Source organism: Oncorhynchus kisutch, linkage group LG24 (genome assembly GCF_002021735.2).
Source record: "Oncorhynchus kisutch isolate 150728-3 linkage group LG24, Okis_V2, whole genome shotgun sequence".
NCBI lineage: Eukaryota > Metazoa > Chordata > Actinopteri > Salmoniformes > Salmonidae > Oncorhynchus > Oncorhynchus kisutch.
Genome location: NC_034197.2, coordinates 9,438,920 through 9,461,031, shown reverse-complemented (window position 1 = coordinate 9,461,031; position 22,112 = coordinate 9,438,920). Strand labels below are relative to the sequence as shown.

The 22,112-nt window shown below is 47.0% G+C and overlaps 1 protein-coding gene across 2 annotated transcripts in view; it reads right to left on the bottom strand.

Annotated features, from left to right (window-relative positions):
• Positions 1 to 850: 850 nt before the first annotated feature.
• The window catches only part of LOC109869292 (receptor tyrosine-protein kinase erbB-3), a 41,721-nt gene continuing 20,459 nt past the window's right edge, over positions 851 to 22,112 (bottom strand). Inside the window, exons 6-28 of one of the 2 annotated variants that reach the window (XM_031804433.1) lie at positions 19,668 to 19,786; positions 18,799 to 18,940; positions 17,991 to 18,104; positions 17,613 to 17,730; positions 17,428 to 17,501; positions 17,151 to 17,241; positions 16,592 to 16,600; positions 16,108 to 16,310; positions 15,661 to 15,793; positions 13,757 to 13,850; positions 11,007 to 11,164; positions 10,851 to 10,904; positions 10,192 to 10,333; positions 9,779 to 9,997; positions 9,316 to 9,501; positions 8,984 to 9,142; positions 7,567 to 7,648; positions 7,309 to 7,455; positions 6,861 to 6,958; positions 3,926 to 4,099; positions 3,704 to 3,781; positions 2,972 to 3,275; positions 851 to 2,840 (exon numbers count right to left, since the gene is read on the bottom strand). In XM_031804433.1, the coding sequence (XP_031660293.1) occupies positions 1,612 to 2,840; positions 2,972 to 3,275; positions 3,704 to 3,781; positions 3,926 to 4,099; positions 6,861 to 6,958; positions 7,309 to 7,455; positions 7,567 to 7,648; positions 8,984 to 9,142; positions 9,316 to 9,501; positions 9,779 to 9,997; positions 10,192 to 10,333; positions 10,851 to 10,904; positions 11,007 to 11,164; positions 13,757 to 13,850; positions 15,661 to 15,793; positions 16,108 to 16,310; positions 16,592 to 16,600; positions 17,151 to 17,241; positions 17,428 to 17,501; positions 17,613 to 17,730; positions 17,991 to 18,104; positions 18,799 to 18,940; positions 19,668 to 19,786 (4,127 nt within the window). In that variant the 3' untranslated portion in view covers positions 851 to 1,611. The remainder of the gene's footprint in view (positions 2,841 to 2,971; positions 3,276 to 3,703; positions 3,782 to 3,925; positions 4,100 to 6,860; positions 6,959 to 7,308; positions 7,456 to 7,566; positions 7,649 to 8,983; positions 9,143 to 9,315; positions 9,502 to 9,778; positions 9,998 to 10,191; positions 10,334 to 10,850; positions 10,905 to 11,006; positions 11,165 to 13,756; positions 13,851 to 15,660; positions 15,794 to 16,107; positions 16,311 to 16,591; positions 16,601 to 17,150; positions 17,242 to 17,427; positions 17,502 to 17,612; positions 17,731 to 17,990; positions 18,105 to 18,798; positions 18,941 to 19,667; positions 19,787 to 22,112) is intronic. The other variant, XM_031804434.1, reaches the window with a different exon arrangement.

Here is a 22,112-nt window from a genome sequence, read left to right as displayed (position 1 = left end):
CAGTTGGAATTTGTGATCTGTATATTTTATCATTTCATTTAGCATACCATCAACCCCACAGGCCTTTTTGGGTTGGAGGGTTTGTATTTTGTCCTGTAGACCATTCAATGTATTTGGAGAATCCAGTGGGTTCTGGTAGTCTTTTAATAGTTGATTCGAAGATTTGTATTTGATCATGTATATGTTTTTGCTGTTTGTTCTTTGTTATAGAGCCAAAAATATTGGAGAAGTGGTTTTTCCATACATCTCCATTTTGGATACATAACTCTTCGTGTTGTTGTTTGTTTTCCAATTTTCCCAGGCGTGGTTAGATTCTATGGATTCTTCAATACATTAAGCTGATTTCTGACGTGCTGTTCCTTCTTTTTCCGTCGTGCATTTCTGTATTGTTTTAGTGATTCATCATAGTGAAGGTGTAGACTCAGGTTTTCTGGGTCTATGTTTTTTTTGGGGGGGACAGGTTTTTCAATTTCTTTCTTAGGTTTTTGCATTCTTCATCAAACTATTTGTCATTGTAATTCAATTTCTTAGGTTGTCTGCTTGAAATGTTTAGATTTGATAGGGAAGTTAAGAGCTCAAATATTCTGTATAGGTTTTCTACTGCTAAGTTTACACCGTCACTATTACAGTGAAACATTTTGTCCAGGAAATTGTCTAGAAGGGATTTAATTTGTTGTTACCTAATTGTTTTTTGTTAGATTTTCCACACTACTTTCCTTCCATCTATAGCATTTCTTTATATTATTCAGTTCCTTTGGCTTTGATGCCTCATGATTGAGCATAGCTCTGTTCAAGTACAGACACACACATATATACACACACACACACAATCAAATGCAAAACTCAAAACTGTTGTAAAACAATTATATGTATCAGTATTAATTTTTCATGACAGCAATTCACATTATATTACATGAAAACGTATACATTTTCTTTGACAAAACAGTGCTGGTCTCCAATCACTTGCAATAACATAGCCAATACATGACTGAAATTCATTCATAAATGTTCATCAAGAATACTTCATTTCACATAGCAAACTATAAGCTACAAATGTACATTACATGGCAGACCTCACCCATGGAACCTCGAGGTTCCACGTAGGTAAACATTGGCTTCACCAGGAAGTGGAACAAGTTGAAGTGCAAACACGGGAATGTGATCCAGCATTAGTGTGTGTACGTTGGCCGCCTATTTCTGCTTTATGTATACATGCTATGTCTGTCTATGTACATTTTGTATGCTGTGTCTATATATTTCTCCCTGTACTATTTGCCTTTGACTTATTGACAGTTTAGGCTAGCCGTTTGATGTTGAGCTGCCTACTTGGTTACATTACCCAGACGGCGACATCGCTATAAACAGATAGATAACATCAACGCTACGCAGGACACATTTTGCCTATGTTTCTTTGGTTCGTGAGGTTTGGGTGGAAGATGTAAACTAACTGAGAATACATACACTACATTACAACAACAAAAACTTCAACCAGTAATGTAGCGCTAAAAGAACGTTACCGGTTGAGCTGCACCAGAGCCTGATACATGATTATATCAAATATATTTGTCGGTGCTTACATCATCATGGTTGTTGTTTTCTCAGTCCACATAATTATGTGCGCACAGCATCTGCCTTGAGGAACAGTCTGCTGTGCCAGTAGTCAGGGTTGTCAAATGATGTGTTGCTGCTCGGCTCTACCACTCCCACACCGGAGCACGCTTTGATGTACCCCTCCACCCCCAGTCCGGCACACCTGGTGCTCGTACCCCCCTCCACCTCAACTGTGGTGGCCCTCCCCTTCCCTAGCACTGGGAGGTTCTGGTACTCTGCCTCCTGGTGGTCCACTCGCTGGGAGCCCCTGGAGTCCCCTCCAAAGGCATCCATCTCTTCATACTCCTCCACCTGGCTCTCTACCATAGCTGTGGAGCCATCTGGCATTGGGTTAGGGCTGGGGCTGAAGCTGGGTTTTGGGCTGAGGCTGGGCTTGGGGCTGAGGCTGGGCTTGGGGCTAAGAGTGGGCTTGGGGAGGAGGCTGGGCTTGGGGCTGAGGTTGGGCTTGGGGCTGAGGCTGGGTTTGGAGCGGAGGCTGGGCTTGGGGCTGGGACCCACCTCTCGGCTGTTCTCTCGGAGGAGTCTGGGTTGTTTATTAGTATACTGGTAAACATCATCCTCCTCTCCAGCTTCCTCATCCTTCCTTTCTTCCTCCTCTAGGTCTTGACTCCTTCCTCCTTCTCTCTCTCGTTCTTCTGTCACTGTCCTCAAGTCTGCTGCTCGGCTCTCACGCCCCTCCCAGATGGGTCTCTTTGTGTCTGTGGTGTTCACGGTGCTGCAGATGTCCATGTATTCATACTCCACTACTGCCCCCTGCTCTGGCCTCCCCTGACCCTGAGAGGCCCCTCGGTTGCCAAACAAAGCAGCTTCACTGTCAGGCCTCTCAGACAGAGGCTGCAGCTCCTCTCCCTCTACTGATACAACTACAGCCACAGAACTGTCAGTGACCTCTGCTGGCCTCTGGCTTCCCCTCAGAGCAGCTGCAGTGCTTGGAGAGTCCCCTTGCATCAGTGAGTCCCCCTCTAGTGGTGAGGGTGCTGTATTGTAGGTAGGGGAGGGCAGAGGAGAGGTTTTCCTCCATAGGACAGTTGAAGGCCCTTCTATCTGTACAGAGGTGACTCTGGGGGAGCGGGGCAGAGGGGACGGCTGTTTGGTCATCAACTCATAGTCCTCGGTGGGGTCTGAGATGGTTGCCAATGGTGACAGTGGATTCTTGAAGCTCCTAGAGCCCCTAAGAGATGCTCTACCTGTGAGAGAAGTTCTGGAGGCTGGGAAAGACAGGAGAGAATCTACCATGGAAAGGAGAAAACAGATATTAGAGAATAGAACTTAGATTCACTCCATCAAAACAGATGTAAAGAGAATATCACATCCATTCACTGTGTAGCCATCACATCCAGGTGTCACCTCTCCCTCTCACCTCTCTCAGGAGTGCTCGATACTCCAGGCAGTACATATCCATAGTGGTCCTCCTCCTCCTCCTCCTCCTCCTCCTCAGGCCTGTAGGAGGGTGACTTTGAGACTGCAGATTGGCTCCTATGCACCATGGTGGTGGAGGTGTGGTGGGTACTACTGCCACTACTGTCCCTGCCAGCCCTGAGCTGCTGCCTGCGCAGGCTGCCACTCAGTGACACTCCCTCTGCCAGCTCATTGTCCAGGCCACTGCCCTCTGACCCTTCCGACAGCGTCCGAGCTGAGTTCAGACGAGACCGCTGGGAGAACAGCTGTAAGAAGTTCACACAATGGAAAGAGTTTAAAGAAAAAATTACACAAAATCATCATCATCAACAACAAGAGGAGTAGCAGCAACATCAACCTTATTATCTTCATAAATATCACCACCAAATGGGTCTGGCAGTGGGATAGAGATGAACACAAAATAATATTTTTAATGTGTCTGAACTTCCTAGAGCAGTTGCCTTTTGGCAATGTTTAGCCATAATACTGATTTAAACAAAGCCATTTGGCAAATGGGAGTCATGCTACTCATTGCTCTCAACTAAATATGTCTGGCCGTATTATAAGGCCAAGACCTCTTGTACTGAAGATGTGATGTGTTAGGGCCAGTGGTGTCTGGCTATTCGAAGGTAGGAAATGACGGTGCTAATAAGATCTCCTTAGCTGTGATGTATGATGAGTTGTGGTGTCTCACCTGACAGGGGTTATCTCCAGGGCCGGGGGTCATGGGTAGGTACCCTACTGGTCCAGCCTGAGAGGTCGCACTGGAACTCTGAGAGGTCAGAGAGAGAGAGTGGTTAAAGTTCCCACTGTCATTTTATGACTAGAAATTTGCGTGCATAACTCAATAGATGTCAATGAGTGATTAGTGCCAAAATTCGAGTTATGTGTGCAGAATGCTGTAAGTAAGATTTACCCTGTATGAGCTCATCCTCAAACGAGAGAGAGTCCTGGATGGGGACAAGGTGAGAGGAGGAGTGGCCAAACCGTCCTCCAATCCCTCTTCATCCTGGTCCTCCAGGCCCGCTTCCAAATTGGCAAGCGCTGATCCCCGTTGGTGGGATTCTTCTGGCCCCGCCTCTCCTCTGTCCTATAGGCAAAGCGTCATTAATAAAAGGGCTGCGTTCGAAAGAGGATCAAAACTGTAAATTGTGGAAAAAATATATATCATGGGTAAATTGTAACTGACTGACTGATCTAAAAATAATAATTAATAGTTATTTATGATGAAAGGTTCTTTGTAGATCAGTCAGTCGGCAGCCGCCTGCACTGGCGTCTGCAATGTCAAACAAGCCCAATGACTTCTGTCAATGGCCACTCAGGGACTTGGAATACGCTATGAAAGTGACGTGGCATTACGTCATACTTCCGGGGTCAGTCCCCTAATCAAAAATGTGGTCATTTAAGATAAAGTTGAGACCGGAATTATTGGATCTCTTGCTAAAAGAAATAATACAAATACTGAGCTACAGGTAACTGCCAAAATGATGAAAACACCTGAGTAAATGACGGATATAAAGTATATTGAAAGTAGGTTCTTCCACACAGGTGTAGTTCCTGAGTTAATTAAGCAATTAACACCCCATTGTGCTTTGGGTCTTGTATAACAATTCTGGGAAGGCCATTATTTTGGCTACCATGGCTATGCCCCCATAGGATGACAATGCCCCCATCCACAGGGCACGAGGGAGTCATCGAAGAGTTTGATGAGCATGAAAACGATGTAAACCATTGAACACTTATGGGAGATTATGGAGTGGCAGCAATTCCTGAGACAGCATTTTTCCACCACCATAAAAAAACACCAAATGGTGGAATTTCTTGTAGAAGAATGGTGTCGCATCCCTCCAATAGAGTTTCAGACACTTGTAGACTCTATGCCACGGTGCATAAAGCTGATCTGACTCGTGGTGCCCCAACACCCTATTAAAGACACTTTATGTTGGTGTTTCCTTTATTTATGCTCCAATTTTTTTTTCAACAATTTTATTTTATCCTAATAAACTTGCTCAGAGAAAGACATTTTGTTTAACAAGTAAAAATAAATATTGGATCCCATGTTTTCAATACTCCAGTACCCTCCCTTTGTGAGGATAAAGACACTGAGCCTTTTTCTATTATGTTTTATGAGATTGGAGAACATATCGGGAGGGATCTTAGACCATTCCTCCGTACAGAATATTTCCAGATCCTTGATATCCTTCGTCTGTGCTTATGGACCACAGGTTTTCAACAGGGTTCAAGTCCAAAGACTGAGATAGCCATTGCCGGTTTGTTGAGATTGGTGTTGAAGAACTTGACTGGCCTGCACAGAGCCCTGACCTCAACCCCCTCGAACACCTTTGGGATGAATTGGAACGCCAGATGCGAGCCAGGCCTCATCGCCCAACATCAGTGTCCGAACTTAATGCTCTTGTGGCTGAATGGAAGCAATGTTCCAACTTCTAGAGGAAAGCCTTCACAGAAGAGTGGACGCTGTTATAGCAGCTGGGGGACCAACTCCATATTCATGCCCATCATTTTGGAATGGGATGTTCAACAAGCAGGTGTCCACATACTTTTGGTCATGTTATGTTCCTCATCCCTACTGTAAAATGTGGTGGTGGATCTTTGATGTTATGGGGATATTATGCTTCCACTGGTCCTTGGGCCCTGGTTAAGGTCAACGCCATTTTATCCAAAAACCTTGTTGCTGCTGTCAGAAGGCTGAAATTTGGCCACAAGTGGATCTTCCAGCATGACAATAACCCCAAGTACTAATCAAAATCCACAAAGAAGGCCTCCCGAGTGGCACAGTGGTCTAAAGCACTGCATCGCAGAGTTTTGCGGCGTCACTACAGCCTGGGGTTTGATCCTGTGTCATTACCGGCCGTGACCGGGTGTCCCATGGGGCGGCGCACAATTGGCCCAGCGTCGTCCGGGTTAGGGGAGGGTTTGGCCAGGGGGGCTCTACTTGGTTCATCACGCTATAGCAACTCCTTGTTTAGCGGGCCGGGTGCCTTCAGGCTGACTTCGGTTGTCATTTAATCAGTGTTTCCTCCGACACATTGTTGCAGCTGGCTTCCGGGTTAAGCGATCGGGTGTTAGAAGCGCGGTTTGGTGGTTCATGTTTCGGAGAACGAATGACTTGACCTTCGCCTGCTGCAGCAATGAGACAAGATCGTCATCACAAAATTGGGGGTAATATATCTTTTTTAAATACACAAAGAAGTGACCACAAGATCAACATTTTGAAATGGCCATCTCGGTTTCTGGACTTGAACCTCCTTTGAAAACCTGTGGTTTGAATTGAAGAGGGAAGTCCATAAGTACAGACAAAGGATATCAAGGATCTGGAAAGATTCTGTATGGAGGAATGGTCTAAGATCCATCCCAATGTGTTCTCCAATCTCATAAAACATTTCTGAAAAAGGCTCAGTGTCGTAGCAAGGGCAGGGTGCGAGAGGATTGAAAACAGAGGGGTCAAAATTATTGACACCCATCTCGTTTAGATTTTGTTTTATTACTCGTGAAACCAAATCTCTTTCTCTGAGCAATTATATTAGTATAAAATGATGTAAATTTCCATTTTTTTTCTGAGCATACAATATAACTTAGTATTTGTATAATTTATTCTATTCAGTCTTCTTTGTTCATCTTTATCAAATGATCCAACACCAGATCCCACTGTATATGTACAATTCAATTATATTAGTGGTTGTGGATGACTTTGCTACATTTTTGCCCATTTTAAAAACCATACAAAAAGCCTACAAAAGTTTAAAACTACAAGGCTACTTCCTGGAAAATGCTACATCACTTCTATAGCGTATAGACAGGAAAGTAATATAGAGCTGTAATCTTTTCCTTACCTTGATGACAAGGTAGCGAGGCGGGTCTCTTGCCATGCGAATAAAGTCATTGGCCAGTTCTTTGAAGGTTGGTCGAATATTCTCGTCAATCATCCAGCCTGGTAATAGAAAACAATAGGATTTCTAATGTCCAAGGTTGCTGGGGTGCAGCGGCTGGCACCATGCATATACTGTAAGAGTATGAGATCAATTTGCGTGTGTCAAAGAGCACCGAGTGAGAGGTATCTTTTGTGTTAGTCATCCAATTGAAAAGAAGGTTGAACACATGTCATTTTAATAACAGCATTTCAACTATTAATGTTCTGACGGGGATCATTTGTGGTCAAAACCTTGCCAATAAAAATAGGAGAATTTCAAAAGTGTGCTGGTAATTTTCCTCGTATCCCATGGCAGTTGTGTCGGTCGTTGGATGTGCATAGTGTGTACATTACTTTGTACGGTTACTCACACTTAACCATGACCATGTACACGTCTATGGTGCAGATGTGGGGCTGGGACAGACGCTCTCCCTTCTCCAGTAGACTGGGCACGTCCTGTGGCTGCATGGAGGCGTAGGGCTCTGCCCCAAATGACATCATCTCCCAGACTGTCACTCCTGGAGTCGGGAGAGGTGATGCATAATGACGACAGACGGACAGGCGGACGGACAGACAGACATACTGTACATACACAAACATGTTATAAAATGCCGATCATGCTGTCTTACCGTAACTCCAGACGTCACTCTGATGAGTGTATCTCCGGAACAGGATACTCTCCAGGGCCATCCATTTGATGTTTATGGGAGTCTGGAAGTAACATAAACCATGTTAGTGGGATAAACCATAGTGGGATCTTTCTGTGTTGGTAATATGTATGATACGAGAAATGGTGGAGGAAATGCCTTTATGTGCAAATATTGATATAATAACCATCATATCGAAGTAAACTTAGAGTCACGCGATGGTATGGTGTGTGGTCCTCCCACTACGACTCAGGAAACCAAGCAGTTTATTAGGCTACAGATCAAATAAGTTATGATGAACTTCTCAGGGTTGTGAAAGTTCACGGTGATCTTGATGTTCCTTTTCTTATAAATATCGAGGGTTTTATTCTGGTGAAATGATGATTGATGCTTGACCGCCGTTTGACAAATACAAATGTTCTCGCTCTTATTCGTAATAATCTCATCAGGTAGACCACCCTACCTGCACTGTATCTGCAAGCTGTTGGCTAGAACCCACGTACCAAGACCAGAATAGGCACATTTTCTATTCAACGCAACAGTTTGTGACAAAACTACCAGGAGTTGAAAATCCGATAGTAAACACATTGTACTGCAGATTTTTACTTGGTATATGAAAACCTAAGCGAAAAAGTACATTAAGTGTGTATTATGTCATCACGCACTGATTTCTTTCCCCCCGCAACAAGTCCGTTTGGTGGAAACAGACCATTAGTGGGAAATGTGCATATTTCCTTAATAGAATATTCTCATGAACATCCAATTGGATGGAAACCTAGCTATAGAAACAGAAAGGGAAGTATAACGACTGACGCCGATGAGAAGCAGGTACAGGCATCAAACATTTAATCAGGAATAGGCAATAAACAAGACAGGAACAGCGTCAGCACACGGGTATACAAGGACATAAGACAATCCATGCAGAAGCAGAGGAACAGAGACAGATATAGGGAAGGTAATGACAGAGGTTATTGAGTCCAGGGGAATCCAACAATTGCTGATGGGGGGGGGGGGGGGGGGGCAGGTGTGCGTAATGATTGCGGCAGGAGTGCGCAATGCTGGGGAGCGTGGCGGGGAAGAGCGGGAGCAGGTGTGCGTAATGATTGCGGCAGGAGTGAGCAATGCTGGGGAGCGTGGCGGGGAAGAGCGGGAGCAGGTGTGCGTAATGATTGCGGCAGGAGTGCGCAATGCTGGGGAGCGTGGCGGGGAAGAGCGGGAGCAGGTGTGCGTAATGATTGCGGCAGGAGTGCGCAATGCTGGGGAGCGTGGCGGGGAAGAGCGGGAGCAGGTGTGACAGGAAGTTCATTCTGTCTGTTCTTTTGGACAACCACTTGTAAAACATTATATATTGATAGATGCATTATGGAGAATGGAGCAGTGAGTCCTGAATCCTGATTACCTTGTTGCTGTCACTGTAGACATATTTCTTGTCATCGGGATAGAGCAAGTCAGCCACGCCATAGTCAGAAATCTGGACGAAATAATCACTTTTCAGCATCACGTTCCTCGCAGCCAGATTCCTGTGCACCATACAGTGCTCCTCTAGGTAGTACATGCCCTGAAGAGAAGACACACACAGGTTTCATCATAGAGACCTGATAATAACAGTCAAAAGACTCAATGATAGACCAGAGACTCAATGATAGAAACATGACGTATTTTTTTCTCTGCTGTACCATAGTAAGAAAAAAAGGGTTCTACTGTTTATTGATCGTGACCCTGTGACCTTACCTTAGCTATCTGCACACACCAGTTGAGCAGTCTCTGCGGGTCCAGGCTGTCTTTGTGTTGCCTGATGTGCTCCAGTAAGGACCCCTGGCTGCTGAGCTGGGTGACCAGCTGGAGACTGGCACCTGGGCAGACACCTAAGAGCCTGACGATGTAGGGGTGGTCCAGACTGCCCATGGACAACATGTGCTGCACGGGAGCACACACACGAGTGAGAGAGGGAATCAGACAGTGCCACAGGACTGTGTAAGCTTACTGAGCTAAAGCCCAGGCATTTGCTACAGGGAGCTAACAAAGTATTTAGGTCTCAGGCAAGGTGACTCTTCAATAAAAACCCACCTCCATTACACAAACATATCTGGTGACAATAAGGTTTGATTTGATTTGACAAGGGATTCTAGTGTATCCCTTCTAGAGGTTAGTAGAGTTACTCAGTGTCGGTGTGTTAAGAGCGTGTGGTTCTTACATCGGTGATCTCAGTGAAAGTCTGTCTGCCTGTGCGGTCCTGGATGGTCTTAATGGCTACAGGAATCTTCACGGAGTCTCCCTCAGGGATCCACAGGCCTTTGTGTACGGTGCCAAACACTCCAGAGCCCAGGACTTTGACCTTTTTCAGCTCTGGGGCCCTCAGGATCCGGGCATGAACCTTGGCTCCCTTCTCTCCTGGCCCCAGCGGCTCAAAACTCTGGCAACACACACACACACACATACACAGAGACACAAGTACATTAGCACACAAACACACTAGTTCACATTACACGAATGCACAAGTGCATTGGATACAATGGGTCTATATTAGACTTCCTGATACTGTACATTTCCCTCAGCTCTGCAGAAATTACTGTAATTTAAGTTGCTGTAGTTCCCTAAGAAGTTCACCTCTCCACTTTCCAGGTACCTCCTCATGGCTCTCTTCCTGTGGATGGCCAGGCCACGGTGGTACAGCATGCCCAACACAAACAATGCCAGGCAGACTATGAGGGCAGCCGGCACTCCCAACGCTATACCTGTGATCTGAGGGCTACAGGAGAAAAATTGCCATTTATTTCTTCATCGTCATTTTTTTGCACTGGCTCTATGTACACTCACTAGACTCTACTCACACATACTACACACACACACACACACACACACACACACACACACACACACACACACACACACACACACACACACACACACACACACACACACACACACACACATTATTATATATCCTGATTGCCTAGTCACTTTTACCCCTACCCAGATGTACATACAGTATTGCCTCAATTGCCTTAACCCTCTCATACCCCTGCACATTGACTCCGTACTGGTACTCCTTGTATATAGCCTCATTATTGTTTTTATTGTGTTATTTAGCAAATATTTGTCTTACTTTTTAACTCTGCGCTGTTGGGAATGGGCTTGTAAGTAAGCATTTCACTGTAAAGTCTACACCTGTTGTATTCGGCGCATGTGACCAATACAAATCGATTTGATTTCTTTGAGTGGGGGGGTGTGTTTTCACATAACCTCCAGCAGGGGGAGACACTCACCTAGTGGAGTGTCTAGTGTTGTCTATGCAGTCACTCAATCCTGGACCCGAACACCTGCAACAAGAGGCACAGCTTTACTCTGCAGCACACACACGCAGGCACACACACACACATGCACACACACACCCACACACACACTCACATACACACACGCACCCCTGTGTGCAGTTGACATGGCAGGGCTCACAGTAGCTGTCCTTGTTGGGGTATTTGAAGATGAACTGCCCGTTCTCTCCGTTTACCCCACTGGGGCAGAAGGGCACACAGTGAGGACCATCTCTCAGACTGACACACATCACACACTCATCAGCTCCCTGAGAAAGGGGGAGAGAGAAAAAAACAAGAGAGACGGAGAAAGGAGGATAGGGAGGGAGGGAGGGAGGGAGGGAGCGAGGGAGGGAGGGAGGGAGGGAGGGAGGGAGGGAGGGAGGGAGGGAGGGAGGGGGGGAGGGAGGGAGGGAAATCCGTTATCAATGTGAATTAGAGAGGGAATGCAAGCTACTATATTGATGAACAGTGAAACATTTTCGGCACTCCTTCTGCAAATGTGCCTCCGTTTGACTCATTCTTAGACACTCAGTCAAATCAAAAAATAGAAGCTGATGTGTTTTCTGATATCTAATGGGCAGTGTACCACAGAGTTGATTTCAAATAAATAAATGGAAGGAGGAAGAACTAGTCCACCCTGTTTGGCCTGGCGTTGTTCCCATTGAATTGCGGTACATGACGCCATGCACAGGGCATGCGATGTGGAAAAGGTGTGTGAGTGGGTTAGCTACCAAATGAATCATCACCGCTTAGAGTTAAAATACAATGTCACATACGATTAGGGCGAAATACTGATAAGCCAAAAGCAAACAAATGCCTATCACGTAACAGTACGTCCTAAGCAACAGGAAGATCACAGAAAACACAACAGACCACTGTGAGAGTGAGAGTGGGAGGATATGACTGAGTTCACTACCACCCTAACAAAGTGAGTCAGACACCAAATCATCTGAGGAATGAGAGAACGCCAAGAAAGCCAAGAACGGCGTCAAAGTATTTGAAAGCGGCCGTAATCATTTCCATCCTTTCACTTATAAACTGTATGGGTGAAGGTAGAACTGAGGGTTAGTTGCTAGGGAGATGGAGAGAGAGATGGAGAGGATGAGAGAGAGAGATGTTTAGCCTATTATTGTTCCCATTATTTATCCTATGTTTCTATTACTATCCACTGTTGTCATTCTATCGTTGTTTATTTCAACAAATATTATTATTACTATTTTAATAGATTATTAGGTACTATTTTATGAATTTTTCATCACAATGTTAATTAGGTACACCCCCGCATCCACGAAAATGGTTTGCTCCTACAGACAGTGAGTCACGTGGCCAGGGCTGGCTACATAAAGCAGGTAGACAGGCATCGAGGCATTCGATTACTGTTCGATTGAACGTTAGTATGGACAACCGAGCGACCTAAGCGACTTTGAGCGTGGTATGAACGTCGGTGCCAGGCGTGCCGGTTCGCAGTTTCTCAGAAACCGCCGGCCTCCTGGGCTTTTCACGCACGATAGTGTCTAGGGATTACAGAGAATGGTGCGACAAACAAAAAACATCCAGTCAGCGGCAGTCCTGTGGGTGAAAACAGCTCGTTGACGAGAGAGGTCAAAGGACATCCAAATAACGGCGCAGTGCGACAGTGGTGTGCAGAACGGCATCTCGGAAAGCACAACTTGTCGGTCCTTGTCTCGGATGGGCTATTGCAGCAGACGACCACACCGGGTTCCACTCCTATCAGCTAAAAACAAGAAGAGTCTCCAATGGGCACATGATCACCAAAACTGGACAGCTGAGGAGTGGGAAAATCATTGCCTGGACCGACGAATCCCGCTTCCTGTTGCATCATGCTGATGTCAGAGTCAGGATTTGGAGTAAGCAGCATGAGTCCATGGCCCTATCCTGCCTGGTGTCAACGGTACAGGCTGGTGGCGGTGGTGCTATGGTGTGGGGAATGTTAACCTGGCACACGTTAGGTCCCTTGATACCAATTAAGCAATGTTTGAACACCACGCCTTGTAGAATCTATGCCCCGAGGCAAAGGGGTGTCCGACCTAATAATAGTATCTAATAAACTGGTCTCTCTGTATATTGTATACATTGATGCTTTGGCAATATTTACACAATATTTTTCACGCCAATAGAACAATATGAATTTGAGAGAGAGAGAGAGCGCGAGAGAGAAAGAGGGAGGTTGAGAGAGAAAGAGGGAGATTGAGAGAGAAAGAGGGAGGTTGAGAGAGAAAGAGAGAGAGAGAGATTGAGAGAGGAAGAGAGAGAGAGAGTGCGAGAGAGAAAGAGGGAGGTTGAGAGAGAAAGAGAGAGGTTGAGAGAGAAAGAGAGAGAGAGATTGAGAGAGGAAGAGAGAGAGAGAGAGAACGCGAGAGAGAGCGCGAGAGAGAAAGAGGGAGGTTGAGAGAGAAAGAGGGAGGTTGAGAGAGAAAGAGAGAGAGATTGAGAGAGAGAGCGAGAGAAAGAGAGAGCGAGAGAGAAAGAGAGAGAGCGAGAGAGAAAGAGGGAGGTTGAGAGAGAAAGAGAGAGGTTGAGAGAGAAAGAGAGAGAGAAAGAGAGAGAAAGAGAGAGGGATTGAGAGAGGAAGAGAGAGAGAGAGAGAGAAAGAGAGAGAAAGAGAGAGATTGAGAGAGAAAGAGAGAGATTGAGAGAAAAAGAGATTGAGAGAGAGATTGAGAGAGAGCGAGAAAGAGATTGAGAAAGAGAGAGAGAGAGAGAGATATATATAGAGAGAGAGAAAGATAGAGATAGAGAGAGATTGAGAGAAAAAGAGATTGAGAGAGAGAGATTGAGAGAGAGCGAGAAAGAGATTGAGAAAGAGAGAAAGAGATTGAGAAAGAGAGAGAGTGTACCGGTCCAGTACAGCTGTCCCTCCCGTCCTGCGGCTGACACTCTGGATGACAGGTGACACACTCCCCCTTAGGCCCCGCAAACTCTCTAGGCAGACTGGTGGGTAAGAGAGACACAACAGAGTGATGGTTAAACACACAGCAGACTCAGAAACACACGCACACACCAAAGCCAGAGCCAGCCCGCTACCCACTCTAACTGTAACTGTCTCTCTCTGTCTCTCTGTCTCTCTGTCTGTCTCTCTCTCTCTCTCTCTCTCTCTCTCTCTCTCTCTCTCTCTTTCCATCTTTCTGTCTCTCTCTCTCTCTCTCTCTCTTTCCATCTTTCTGTCTCTCTCTCTCTGTCTCTCTCTCTCTGTCTCTCTCTCTCTGTCTCTCTCTCTCTGTCTCTCTCTCTGTCTCTCTCTCTGTATATATACAGTGGGGCAAAAAAGTATTTAGTCAGCCACCAATTGTGCAAGTTCTCCCACTTAAAAAGATGAGAGGCCTGTAGGTTTTCACACACTGTTGCTGGTATTTTGGCCCATTCCTCCATGCAGATCTCCTCTAGAGCAGTGATGTTTTGGGGCTGTTGCTGGGCAACACAGACTTTCAACTCCCTCCAAAGATTTTCTATGGGGTTGAGATCTGGAGACAGGCTAGGCCACTCCAGGACCTTGAAATGCTTCTTACGAAGCCACTCCTTCGTTGCCCGGGCGGTGTGTTTGGGATCATTGTCATGCTGAAAGACCCAGCCACGTTTCAACTTCAATGCCCTTGCTGATGGAAGGAGGTTTTCACTCAAAATATCACGATACATGGCCCCATTCATTCTTTCCTTTACACGGATCCGTCGTCCTGGTCCCTTTGCAGAAAAACAGCCCCAAAGCATGATGTTTCCACCCCCATGCTTCACAGTAGGTATGGTGTTCTTTGGATGCAACTCAGCATTCTTTGTCCTCCAAACACGACGAGTTGAGGTTTTACCAAAAAGTTATATTTTGGTTTGATCTGACCGTATGACATTCTCCCAATCTTCTTCTGGATCATCCAAATGCTCTCTAGCAAACTTCAGACGGGCCTGGACATGTACTGGCTTAAGCAGGGGGACACGTCTGGCACTGCAGGATTTGAGTCCCTGGCGGCGTAGTGTGTTACTGATGGTAGGCTTTGTTACTTTGGTCCCAGCTCTCTGCAGGTCATTCACTAGGTCCCCCCGTGTGGTTCTGGGATTTTTGCTCACCGTTCTTGTGATCATTTTGACCCCACGGGGTGAGATCTTGCGTGGAGCCCCAGATCGAGGGAGATTATCAGTGGTCTTGTATGTCTTCAATTTCCTAATAATTGCTCCCACAGTTGATTTCTTCAAACCAAGCTGCTTACCTTTGACAGCTCTTTGGTCTTGGCCATAGTGGAGTTTGGAGTGTGACAGGTGTCTTTTATACTGATAACAAGTTCTAACAGGTGCCATTAATACAGGTAACGAGTGGAGGACAGAGGAGCCTCTTAAATAAGAAGTTACAGGTCTGTGAGAGCCAGAAATCTTGCTTGTTTGTAGGTGACCAAATACTTATTTTCCACCATAATTTGCAAATAAATTCATAAAAAATCCTACAATGTGATTTTCTGGATTTTTTTCCCTCATTTTGTCTGTCATAGTTGAAGTGTACATATGATGAAAATTACAGGCCTTCTCATCTTTTTAAGTGGGAGAACATGCACAATTGGTGGCTGACTAAATACTTTTTTGCCCCACTGTATATATATATATATATCTGTCTGTCACTCTCTCTGTCTCTCTGTCTCTCTCTCTCTCTCTCTCTCTCTCTCTCTCTCTCTCAACCTCCCTCTTTCTCTCTCTCTCTCTCAACCTCCCTCTTTCTCTCTCTCTCTCTCTATCTTTGTCTCTCACTCTCAGTCACACATACCCTGTGTAGAAGTTGCAGTGTGCCACACAGGTAGAGTCTCGGCTGTGGTTCCTGCAGGAGAGACACTGTTCGGGCCCCGGGCCCCAGCAGCCTGAGTCTGAACACAGCGGGTCACACACGTGGCCCTCCTCAACTGTAAACAACATACATCAACAGCATACATCAATACATGAATGTCACAAAACTGCTAACACAGGACGGTCTGTAAAAATATTTGAATCAGATTATGGTTAAATTGACTTCTAAACAGCAGCTTCTCATGTTGTATATGAACTGCAGGCCTTATTCATAGTACGTCCAAACTCTGACTTTCACTTCAATCATAATTGACGTCAACAAAAAAGTGGAAATCAGCGTGCAGATCTCAGGTCAGAATACGGCCCTGCATGATTAAAACAGCCAGTAGCTGAGATGCCTCTCTCATGTCATTTTGAAGCCCAGCCTCACCACACTCTCTGAGAGGCCTGTTGTCCTTGATGTCGTTGAGGCGTGTGGCGTGCCCGGTGAACAGGCGTGTCCAGTTGACTGTGTGGTGGTAGCACAGGTTGGCGTTATTACTGAGGTACACGTTGCCGTCACTGATCTCTCTCAGGGAACGCAGACCCAGAGCGGTGATGGATGGAACATGCATGACCATCAGAGAGAAGCGCCTGGGTCGAGGGGAGGAAATACATATTTGTGATTGGCGAGGGGGAAGAAGGGAACTGAAACCAATCTCTAATATCATCCAAATTACCAACGTTGAAGTGCACCCTAAACCTCAAAAGGAAACAACAATTCAATCCAATGAAATACAACCTCATTCGTAGAAATAGACGTTGGCATTAGCTAGCTTAATGATGATATCACAACATCACAGTCACAAACTAGTTAGTCGACCTTTAAGGCTATGCTTTGGTTAAGGAAATAAGGTAGACAGCACCAGCCATACCTCTTAGCGCTGGAGAGGGACATCGGGAGCAGAGGGGACAGGAGGGTGAGACACAAAGAGAGAGATGGAGGGATTACATACACCTGTGACATGCACGACAGGGGGCTTGGCGCGGGCTGTTCGCACACAACAACAAAAAACAGCTTCTTATTATTATTAAAGCAAACAGAGGAGAGCATTAAGTGACATATCCGGATCGAATGACAGGATCGTGTTATATGACAACATGTCGCGAGGTTTGAGTTACACAGAAATAAGGACTTTCTCACATCCACACGCGCCAGGGGAGGCTGGCGGGAGGAGATGTAGGAGGACGGGCTCACTGTAATGGCCGGAAAGGAATTTATGGAACGGAGTCAAACATGCGTTTTCAATTCCATATATTCAATTCCAGCCATTACTGTGAGCCCGTCCACCTACAGCTTCTCCCCCAAGCCTCCTCTGACACACACACACATACAGTCACACGTGCACACGTGCACACGCACACATAAGCACGCGCGCAACACACACACACACGCACGCAAGCAAGAAAACACACACACGCACACAGCCTTACTTGTGAAGAGATCTTCCCTGTATGGTGGTAAGATTGGAGAACACTGACAGATCTGACAGTTCTTTAGGCCACGACTGGATGGCTAGGATATCTGGACAGCAGACACACATACAATGGTTAAGCAACCTTAGTTTACATGCATGCAAATATATGCACCTAGATAACACACGCACGCACATGCACGCACGCACACACGCACGCACGCACGCACACACACACACACACACACACACACACACACACACACACACACACACACACACACACACACACACACCTGTTATCTCCTGGACAGAACGGAAGACCTCCAGCTTCTTAGGGTCCAGAGGTGGGATATTCTTATAGTCATCACTGGAAAACACAGAGCAGCTCTACTCCACAGTACACACATGTACCAACGATGAGGACCAACGAAACAATCAGTGGAACCCCAAATGCTCCGTGTTTAATAAACTCACTTACCCAAGAATCCCGGTGACCAGGAAGTGCAGGCTGCCCTGTATCTTGGTGCAGTTGATGAAGCTGTCGATGTTACTGGAGTCTACCGTTTGTCTGTGCTCAGGACCTGTGCCCTCACAGGCTAGATTATGGAACAGGGAGAGAGAGATATTCTCCTCTTTAGTCATGGGAAAACTGTCATCATGGATCTTCATAACAAACCCATGCTTCAATACCATAACCCCAAAGATCCGCAGTGCGTACGTGTATCATTGAGCACACTGTGTTGTTCCAATATGTTCCAATCTTTACACAAACTACCAGCATAATGTAGCAGCAGTAAATCAACAGCCATTGAAAGTGAATGGAGTCCTGGTGTGTGTAATTGACTGCTGGATCTACCTTTAGGGCACAGTCCTCCACAGAGCTCACACTGCCTCTGACCAGTCCTCTCCACCTCCTTCTTGTCTGGAGGACAGCCACTCACACAGGAGCTGCCGTCCACCACGAAGTGGGCTGCGAGGGAGGGGGGAGAGAGAGAGGAGAGGGGGGGGGGGGGGAGAGGGGGGAAGGAGGGAGGGGGGGGAAGGAGTGGGGGGAGAGAGAGAGGAGAGAGTGGGGAAGGAGGGGGGGAGAGAGAGGAGAGAGTGGGGAAGGAGGGGGGGGGGGGAGAGAGGAGAGAGTGGGGAAGGAGGGGGGGGGAGAGAGGAGAGAGGGGGGAGGGAGGGGGAGAGAGAGAGGAGAGGGGGGGGGGGGGGGGAGGGGGGAAGGAGGGAGGGGGGGGAAGGAGTGGGGGGAGAGAGAGAGGAGAGAGTGGGGAAGGAGGGGGGGAGAGAGAGGAGAGAGTGGGGAAGGAGGGGGGGGGGGAGAGGAGAGAGGGGGGAAGGAGGGGGGGAGAGAGAGGAGAGAGGGGGGAAGGAGGGAGGGGGGAGAGAGAGAGGAGAGAGTGGGGAAGGAGGGAGGGGGGAGAGAGAGAGGAGAGAGTAGGGAAGGAGGGGGGGAGAGAGAGAGGAGAGAGTGGGGAAGGAGGGGGGGAGAGAGAGAGGAGAGAGTGGGGAAGGAGGGGGGGGAGAGAGGAGAGAGTGGGGAAGGAGGGGGGGGGGGAGAGAGGAGAGAGGGGGGAAGGAGGGAGGGAGGTAAGACATACGGAACTCAAAAGGAAGAATGTTATAATACCAATGGAATACACACACACAGGGAGGGTACTCACTGGGGCAGTGGGAGACGCAGATGGATCCGTACTGATACTTGGCGTTGGGGTTCGTCTCCATCTGAAACGTCTGCTTGTTGTAGATCAGAGTCTGGGGACACTGGGGCACACAGGACCTGGAGTCGTTGAAGTGTCCGCACGCCTGGGAGTAGGGAGGTAGACACACACGCACACACAAACACACACACGCATACACATGCGTGCGTGCGCACACACACAAACACATATACAGGAATGAATCACAAACTGCTTTACTGTATCAATCTTATTAGGCTTAAAAGGCCTACTCCATCACTTAAAGCTGTTTAGATCGAGAGAGAGAATTGAATTGAGAGAGAGACAGAGAGAGAGAAAAAGAGAAAGAGACAGAGAGAGAGAGACAGACAGAGAGAGAGAGAGTGAGAGAGAGAGACAGAGACAGAGAGAGAGACAGACAGAGAGAGAGAGACAGAGAGAGAGAGAGAGTGAGAGAGAGAGACAGAGACAGAGAGAGAGACAGACAGAGAGAGAGACAGAGAGAGAGAGAGTGAGAAAGAGAGACAGAGACAGAGAGAGAGACAGACAGAGACAGAGAGAGAGAGACAGAGAGAGAGAGACAGAGACAGAGAGAGAGACAGACAGAGACAGAGACAGAGAGAGAGAGACAGAGAGAGAGACAGAGAGAGAGAGAGAGACAGAGACAGAGAGGGAGAAAGACAGACAGAGAGAGAGACAGAGAGAGAGTGAGAGAGAGACAGAGAGAGAGGGAGTGAGAGAGAGAGAGACAACGAGAGAGAGAGAGACAGAGAGAGAGTGAGAGAGACAGAGAGGGAGTGAGAGAGAGAGAGAGAGAGAGAGACAGAGAGACAGAGGCAGTACTCATCACTCACAAAACAGTCCATATCCTGAGGTCCACTACAGCCGCCTGCACACTCTATGTGACAGCAGTCCCTGGGGCTGGTCCCGAAACAACGACCGTTACACTGAGGGGCGCACACTGTCTTCGTCACTGAGGGGGACAGAGGAGGGTTAGTGAGGGGACAATATGGCCAACAGCATGTGAGTGAGCAAGCTGGAAATAGAGAGAGGGATAGATAAAGGAGAAGATAGAGAGAGAGAGATTGAGAATGACCACCAAGAGACCACCCAGAGACCGTCCACAGACTATCCACAGACCATCCAGAGACCATCCAGAGACCATTAAGAGACCATCCAGAAACCATCCAGAAACCATCCATAGACCATCCAGATGCCATTCAGAGACCATCCAGAGACCATTCAAAGAACATTCAGAGACCACACAGAAACCATTCAGAGACCATTCAGAGACCATTCAGAGACCATTCACAGACCATTCAAAGACCATCCAGAGACCATTCAGAGACCATCCACAGATCATCCAGAGACCATCCAGAGACCATTCAGAGACCATACACAGACCATCCACAGACCATTCAGAGACCATTCCCAGACCATTCAGAGACCATCCAGAGACCATTCAGAGACCATCCAGAGACCATTCACAGACCATTCAGCGACCATTCACAGACCATCCATAGACCACCCAGAGACCATTCAGAGACCATTCAGCGACCATTCACAGACCATCCATAGACCATCCAGAGACCATTCAGAGACCATTCAGAGACCATCCACAAACCATCCAGAGACCATCCAGAGACCATTCAGAGACCATTCAGAGACCATTCAGAGACCATCCAGAGATCATCCAGAGACCATTCACAGACCATTCAAAGACCATTCAGAGATCATCCAAACACCATCCAGAGACCATCCAGAGACCATTCAGAGACCATCCAGGGACCATCCAGAGACCATTCACAGACCATCCAAAGACTATCCAGAGACCATTCAAAGACCATCCACAGACCCTCCAGAGACAATCCACAAACCATTCAGAGACCATTCAAAGACCATTCACAGACCCTCAGACAATCCACAAACCATTCAGAGACCATCCAGAGACCATTCAGAGACCATTCACAGACCATTCAGAGACCATTCAGAGACCATTCACAGACCATTCAGAGACCATCCAGAGACCATTGAAAGACCATCCACAGACCATCCAGAGACAATCCACAGACCATTCAGAGACCATCCACAGACCATCCAGAGACCATTCACAGACCATTCAGAGACCATTCAAAGTCCATTCAGAGACCATCCACAGACCATTCAGAGACCATTCAAAGTCCATCCAGAGACCATTCAGAGACCATCCACAGACCATCCACAGACCATCCAGAGACCATTCAGAGACAGTTCACAGACCATTCACAGACCATTAAGAGACCATTCAGAGACCATCCAGAGACAATCTACAGACCATTCAGAGATCATCCACAGACCATCCAGAGACAATCCACAGACCATTCAGAGACCATCCACAGACCATTCAGAGACCATCCACAGACTATCCAGAGACCATTCAGAGACCATTCACAGACCATTCAGAGACCATTCACAGACCATTCAGAGACCATCCAGAGACCATTCAAAGACCATCCACAGACCATCCAGAGACAATCTACAGACCATTCAGAGACTACCCACAGACCATTCAGAGACCATCCACAGACCATTCAGAGACCATCCAAAGACTATCCAGAGACCATCCACAGTCCATCCAGAGACCATCCAGAGACCATTCACAGACCATTCACAGACCATCCAGGGACCATCCAGAGACCATTCAGAGACCATTCAGAGACCATCCAGAGACCATCCACAGACCATCCAGAGACCATCCACAGACCATCCAGAGACCATTCAGAGACCATCCACAGATCATCCAGAGACCATCCAGAGACCATTCAGAGACCATACACAGACCATCCACAGACCATTCAGAGACCATTCCAGGACCATTCAGAGACCATTCAGAGACCATCCAGAGACCATTCAGAGACCATTCACAGACCATTCAGCGACCATTCACAGACCATCCATAGACCACCCAGAGACCATTCAGAGACCATTCAGAGACCATTCACAGACCATTCAGCGACCATTCACAGACCATCCATAGACCATCCAGAGACCATTCAGAGACCATCCACAAACCATCCAGAGACCATTCAGAGACCATTCAGAGACCATCCAGAGACCATTCACAGACCATTCAAAGACCATCCAGAGACCATTCAGAGACCATTCACAGACCATCCAGAGACTATCCAGAGACCATTCAAAGACCATCCACAGACCCTCCAGAGACAATCCACAAACCATTCAGAGACCATTCAAAGACCATTCACAGACCATTCAGAGACCATTCAGAGACCATTCACAGACCATTCATAGACCATTCA